A 7526-nucleotide genomic window follows, 5' to 3' on the forward strand; every position below is an offset into this window, starting at 1 on the left:
CTGTGAGATCTTCACAAAGTTGTTCATAACATCTCTATAACTTAGTACTTCATCAATAGGTCTTGTCTATATCACATAGTGAATCTAGAACTCTGGCTTTCTCAAATGAGAGTATGTAAGCTATGAAGTGACATGTCGTACTGAGATCAATCGTACTGAGATCAATAGTCATTTGATCCTTAGATTGCGAATATATTATTTTAAGAAAACCAGAAAGAGTTTGTTCATGCAAATCTACATTTGTCTCTTCATATGTTGTTAGGTTTGTTTAAGGACTAAAGACTATAGATTATCATAAAGCTTCAAACAGACAAGGAATAATGAATGAACGTTTCAGCTTTTATTAATAATTCAGCAGTTACAAGCAAGAGTTTTCGTGAGACATTATTACATCAAATGTACATAAGTAAAGACTACTACTCTTGTTGTGGGCACCATTGACAACATCTTTTACGTAAGTAAGTCATTAATTGACGCCCACGATACCCTATTATGGAGAAATTGGCCCTAGTAGTCGTTTCCTCCGCATAGAAACTTCGACCTTATTTCCAATCTCACACCATAATAGTAATGACGACCTAACCACTTAGGAGCTTTCTACATAGTCCCAACCAATCAGGAAGATTAACTAAATGGGCCGTAGAACTGAGCGAATATGACATCGAGTATCGAATTAGAACATGTGCAAAATTACAAGTTTTGACGGATTTTCTATTCGAGCTCCCTAGAGATGATCCCGCTGTGACAGAAATTGAAGGCGCCTGGACATTGAAAGTAGACGGGGTGTCATCAAAACAAGGGGAATGGGTAGGAATTCACATAACCTCCACCCACAGTGAGATAATTGAACAATTGTTTAGACTTGATTTCGTCGCATCCAACAATGAAGCCGAGTACGAAGCATTAATAGCCGGATTACGATTAACTACATCCGTCGGAGCAATGCAAGTTCAAGCTTTCTGCGACTCGTAACTCGTAGCAAATCAATATTTCGGCGAATATGAAACACGAGACGAGCGAATGGAAGCCTACTTAAAGGTGAAAATACATCCGTAGATGTTTTCCCCGCTTTAGCATCCACTTCGGATCCAGATCTGAAAAGAATTATACCAGTCGAGATAATCAAACAACATTCTATAGCCACTACTGTTACTACAGTAATAACTATAGAAGGGGGGATTGAAGAGATGAAATCATACACTACATCACCACTGGTACAGTCTCGAATGAAAAAAATGGTTAAACGCAAACTCATACTGAGAAGTGCGAGATTTTTCATAATAAGTAGAAGCCTGTTCAAAAGAAGCTTCGCACGACCATACCTCAGATGCGTCGGATTGGCTGAATCCAAGCAAATCCTCGAAGACGTACATGAGGGAGAATACGGAAGCCATGTAGGTGGAAGAACACTTGCCATAAAAATCAAACGACATGGCTACTTATGGCCTACAATGTTAGCTGATTGTGAGACATACTCGCGTCACTGCGACCAGAGCCAACGACACGCCCCTAACATTAAAAGACCCACATAAGAACTGTCTTCCATTTTGGCACCATACCACTTCATGAACTGGTCTATGGACATTCTGGGACCAATGCCAGCCACCCCAGGCGGATTAAGATTTCTCTTAATCTTGACAGATTATTTTTTAAAATGGGTCGAGGCAGGTGCCTTTGTCTTAATAAAAGACATCGACGTGGAGGCCTTCATCTGGAAAAATATAATATATCGGCACGAGACACCTCGCAAAATCGTGGCAGAAAATGGCTCACAATTCATATCCAAAAGACTAAGAAAGTTTTGCTACAACAACAATGTTGAACTAAGGATGTCGACACCACTATATCCTCAGGGAAACGGACATGATGAGGCAACAAACAAGAGCATCGTAAACTCCATCAAGAAAAAGCTTACGGCTAAAAAAGGACGATGGGCGGAAGAGCTACCAGGCGTACTCTGGGCCTATCGGACTAGCCCACGGAGGCCGACCGGGGAAACCCCATTCTCCCTAACACATGGAGTCGAATCAGTCACCCCGATCGAACACCAGGTGCAGACTCTTATGACAATGCATGCCCACAAAGATGAACAAAGGAACGAGCAATCATTATGCGACGCCTTGGATTTCATAGACAAAAAACGGGAGCTAGCGTTAACACGACTATCCCAATACAAACAGTCCATCGCCAGGTTTTATAACAAGAACATCAAACCAAGAAAGTTTGAGGTAGAGGACTTAGTTCTCCGAAAAATATTTCAAAACACCGCCGAGACAAACGCCGGAAAACTAGATGCGAATTGGGAATGCCTTTACAGGGTCACCAAAGTCGCACACCCTGGTGTCTATGAACTCGAAACCTAAAAAAATATTATTGATAGATTAGTAAGAATCGAACAACGTCTGAATTGATCCCTACACATGGGTACGTAGGCAACCTTGTTTTTTTTTTTTTTTTTATCAAAGGCGCAATCCCCTCTATTTTATTTATTATAAATCCCCCAATGTGACGCAAACTACAACAGTGACGTATCAACAGAACTTTGGAGCTCGCACTTTGACCACCCTAGGTCGGCGGTGTAAATACCTCGCGACACCCATGATGAGGCCCGACATCTCACCGCGTCATAACATTTGAATTAGAGGCCGCTCTCCGTCAAGATCGACCTCGCCCAAGAATATTAAGGGAAACATTTTAGACCCCGACGATCTAAAAATTCATCTGTTGACTTCGGCCTAAAGTCTTAAGGGGAACGTTTCAGATCGCCAGACGATCTGAAAGACTTGTTTGATTTTATAAAAATACAAAAAGGGCCAGGCCACTCAATGACTTCGACCCAAGGGAAACATCTTAGGTCTCCGATGATCTAAAGACTTAACGAATTTCATTGAAAAACATATATATATATATACGACTTCGACTTAAAATCTTAAGGGAAACTTTTTAGACCTCGGTGAACTAAAAGACTTAGCAGATTCTACTAGTTAAAGTTGTTAAGACTTCGATCTCATTATACTAAGTGACAAATTTCAGATCGATTGGGCGTCCTGAATGATTTAGTCAATATTCGCAAAAAAACTCATGCATATAAAGGTTTAGCAACCTGAAAGACTTAGCAAAATTAAGATATAAAGAGCAAGCAATATAAATAAAAATTCAAATAAACATTAAAAAAAAAGGGTACCGAAGCCCCCAATAATTGTCACAAAAAATGAATGATTTCGCCCGAAACACGCGGGCCCAAAAGAATAATTGAAAACAAAATACCGATCAAAATAAAACAATTTTTTTTTTCTTGCTGACGAAGTGGAGAAAGGCTTAGGCTTGGTCTCGGGGTTCGACCTCGGCATCTCTTTACTAGGGAGAAAGGCTTAGCACTTTGTCCCGATCAGCCAGGTCGACCTCGAGCTTATCCTTCTCCCTCTTCAAGCCATCAACATATGCCCCCCACTTCTTGATTTTATTCTTTTTGTCATCGAGGTCGACAAAATGGAATTGGGCCTCGCCGGCGAGCTCCTACACCCTTTTCTTCACCCTCTCCAGAAGTGCGTCCTTGGGGAGTAGATCATCTTGAAGGACGGCGAACTTGTCATTCATCGCCTTGATCTCAGCTTGAATTGACTCCGTCCCCTTCTGAACCTCGGCCAGCTGGTCCCGCTCGGCCTTATCATCGAGAATGCGTTTCTCATAACGAAACACACCCTGGTTCAGTTGGGTCGACAACTAAAACATAATAAAGATCCTGTCAGCTCGACTACTAGAAAATCCCAAAATTTCACCAACTATAAGAGTTCGACAACATAAAAAATTAACTAAATATCCAGTTCGACTTCTTGACAAAATTCATAACTAGAATTTTACCAAGTATAACAGGTCGACTACTAAAAAATTATACAAATAAATATGCTTACCCCGGTGATGGTCGAAGCCATCATCCTGTACCAGTCTGTCTCGGCGAGCTAGAGTACTTTCAGAAGGCCCATGACAGGGCACGTCAGCTGACGGAGAAATCCCGCTGAAGAGTAGATGTCATCGCACATCATGTGATCATGCGCGTAGTGGAAGTTGATGACATATTTTTTCCTCTGGGATGCAGCCGGGGCGGAGTCAGCTCGACCGCTACTCCTGGACTTCGATGAGGCTCTGCTCCCCTCAGCAACCGTCTTTCTTTGTTGGCCCGGACCACTGCGGCCGCGGGGACTTCCGCAGTTTGCTCTTTCTCACCCCCTTTAGCAAGATCTGGGGCTTAGTCCCTCTTCTTCTTCTTCTTATTCTCTCATTCCTCGGGCACTCCGCCCTCAGTAGTTTGACCCGCCGGCGTCTTTCTTTCCTTAGGCACCGCCGCGACCCCGACGCCCTCAGCGGCGCGCTCCCCCTCGACCACGAGAGCAGCGGACTCGGGGACTTCGGTTCCCGAAACGACCATCTGCATGGTCTCGGCCGTCTCGGTAAATTCGCCCGAATTCATCGGTACGACCGAGATCAAAGATGCTAGTCTAACCCCCGTTACTTCGACGTTGGGGTCAATAGCAGGCACCGTTGGCGTCGGAGTCAAAGTCGAGGCAGCGCCCCCTTCTTATTCTCTCTCGCTTGGTGAACACTTACCAGAGTGTTCATGTTATGTCCTAATAATAATAAAAAATGGTCAAGAAATAATGATAATAAAAAGTCACAAGGACGAGCTCGATTTTTTCGAACTAACCCTCTTCAAAATCTTCTGGGACGTCCGGAGCAGGCGGCCACAGTTTTGCTGAAATGAACCGATACGGGGTGAAGCTCGACCGCCCGAACCCTCCTGAAGCTTTGAAAGTTTCTCAGTGAACTCGTCTCCTGGAGGTGGTGCCCTGATCTTTCCTGAAAAAATAAAACAAATAAATTTTTTAGCATATCTCGCTAAGCATACTCGGCGAACTCGCCCATTTACACGGGAAGGATTGAGCTCGGCTCCCGAGAGAGTGCTCATTAACAGCGAAGTAAAAATATCGCCTCCCTTATACTTGTCTTTCGAAGGGATTCCCGAGATCACTCCTCTACCCGCGGCCTTTGAAAGATAGAATCAATTCGGATCGTGTTTCGAGTTCGCCTTGACAATACATAGACGAACTAAGTCCATCAGAGTGAGGATGACCTCCTACTCATGGGCGACAAATAATGGACCCAACACCATCCTAACGAAATTTGGGCACATTTGATGGAGGATTAACCCTAGCGCTTCGACAAAGTCAAATAAAAAGGGGTCAATCGGAAACCTTAACCCGTACTTCTCTAGCCAAATTTCATAGACACAACAAAAACCATCTATAATCGTGTCGGCTGTGGCTCCGGGAGGGGGAAGAAGGATTGGAATCTCTGGAGCTATCTCGTATTTATTACGAATTGCCCTCAATTATACGGAATTTCTAACAGAAGGCATAAGAATATCCACATTTCCTGGAAAGCCAGATCCCAACGGACGAACTCCTAAGTTTGACATCTAAACTAAAATTTGTAGAGGACGAAGTGACTAAAAATATAAACTTGTTTGAGTTCGCTGGTCGAACTAAGAACAAAAACAAGCCGAAGTCAATGCGAAACTAAGAACTCAGAGTGAAAACGAGAGTTTGAAATAAGTGAGAGAATGAGAAAGTTACCTTTTACTGCGAACACTGTGAATATAAATGAGAAGAAATGTCTTTTCATTGCATGTATTTATATACAATCATATCCAGCCGCATTCCGAGAAAATCTCTCAAAATCAAATCAAATATTCGATATCCACGAGAATATCAACAGATACCCGCGACTCTTCGACTCTGACTTTTCGAATGAGACTAGAGCGCGCTACGTGTCAGTCGTCAATGAGAGCGCGCCATCACACAAAGCCGCGTGTCAAACATGTTTTGCAAACTTCCCTCCAAATTTTCGAGACAGTTCAGATTCTCCGAGCAAAATATTTTCAAATATTCGGAATATTTTGGAAATATTTGGGTGCTAATTGTGGGGGTATAAAAATAAAGTTTTATTATATATCGGACTTCGGTTCGGCCAAAGGCCCAATAAATGATCTAGTCCGGCTCAAGGAGAAAAGACCCAAGCCCAGTTCACAGAGAAGTCATCCAGTTCGCCTGTGCTGACGAAGTCGTGGTCAACCCGCAATCTCGCCGAGAAGATCGGATCTAAGACTTGACCAGTCCGCGACGTTGCAATGACGAACTGATCGACACGTGTCCAAGAGATGATCCTTTCTTCGATTATAAATAATGAGTCTTGTATTCATTTTCACAAACACAAGCTCACGTAACATGATTATTTATTATTCAAATTCTCTCGGTCATTTGTTGAGTTCGCCCACTTGAGTTCGGCACTTCGCCCATTGTAAACAACAGATATAAATAAAATATTAGTCTTTTATTATTTCGTATTAATACTTCTTTTAATATTAGTTGTTTAGTATACGAAGTCTTCTGAGACCCATTAAATAAATCAAATAAATATATGATATAATATTTGTGACTGTTGAGATTTCGACATCAACACCCATCATGTAATTCAGTTTAATATAGAGGCTATGAATGATAGTTATTATTGATTCTAACTAGAAAACAACCCACTAATCAATAATACTAATAAACTTAAACTTTCTAATATATTTAGAAGCTATCTTCATTGGACAATATTCCTAAGAATCTCCCACTTTGACCAGATAAGATAAAGCAGTTTCCTTAGATCATCAATGCTCAGCTATCGTAGAATGGATAGCTCAAATTTCTTATTAGGGCTGAGATTTTCAACTTTTGAATTCTCATCTTAACTTGTATCTCTATCAATTATATCGATTGGTGCATATATCTTATTTAATATTATTCTTCTAGTGCATGCTTCTTTGTAAGTGACCTTTGACTTACCACTTAAGGTCAGGTCAAATTGTTCGCAGTAAATGATTTGCTATTGAACACATTAATACTTCACATGTCTTTTAGATCATACACCCGACTTTATATCTTTAAGATTATAAGTCTACCTATTCTTGGTGTATATCCCTTTTGGCGTCAAAACAAGTTGCACCATACTATGTTTGATCTCTCACCACTATCTATAGTGTGATTTGTTGAACGTATTTATAAGAACTATATATCGACTTATTTCCATTACTTGGTTATTTATTGTTTGTCCTTACTAGTCGTGTCATATTCAATATACACAAGACTAAGGATTTACTATATTTCAATAACACATCATCTCACTATTTTCAGAAATGTTAGTGTTCAACACTTTACTATTTCTCGGAAATTTACCATTGTCAAAGGTTTGTTTATCAATCCCTTTAATGATAGAGTATAGCCTCGTCAATTGAGCTTATACCTTATATCCATAAGTATAGTTGAGACAAAATAGAACAAGCTTGTCGTTTTTAAACTCTGAAGTTATAGAAACAATTAGCTCTGTCAATTTACTTGTGTCATAATTTAGTCAACCATCAAATATAAATGACTTCATTCATAACATAGATTTAGAAGTCACACAAATCGATCATTTCCAAATCTTGA

General features: G+C 40.9%; 1 protein-coding gene across 1 annotated transcript; it reads left to right on the top strand.

Annotated features, from left to right (window-relative positions):
* The first annotated feature begins 1829 nt into the window (after positions 1–1829).
* Positions 1830–2363, top strand: LOC149383641 (uncharacterized). The gene has a single exon (XM_089627862.1). It carries the CDS (start codon positions 1830–1832, stop codon positions 2361–2363), a length of 534 nt encoding a protein of 177 aa, XP_089483988.1.
* Positions 2364–7526: the final 5163 nt, after the last annotated feature.

The sequence above is a fragment of the Urtica dioica genome, chromosome 10, assembly GCF_054948205.1.
Source record: "Urtica dioica subsp. dioica isolate 48M chromosome 10, U.dioica_male_clone48M_v1_H2, whole genome shotgun sequence".
Lineage (NCBI taxonomy): Eukaryota > Viridiplantae > Streptophyta > Magnoliopsida > Rosales > Urticaceae > Urtica > Urtica dioica.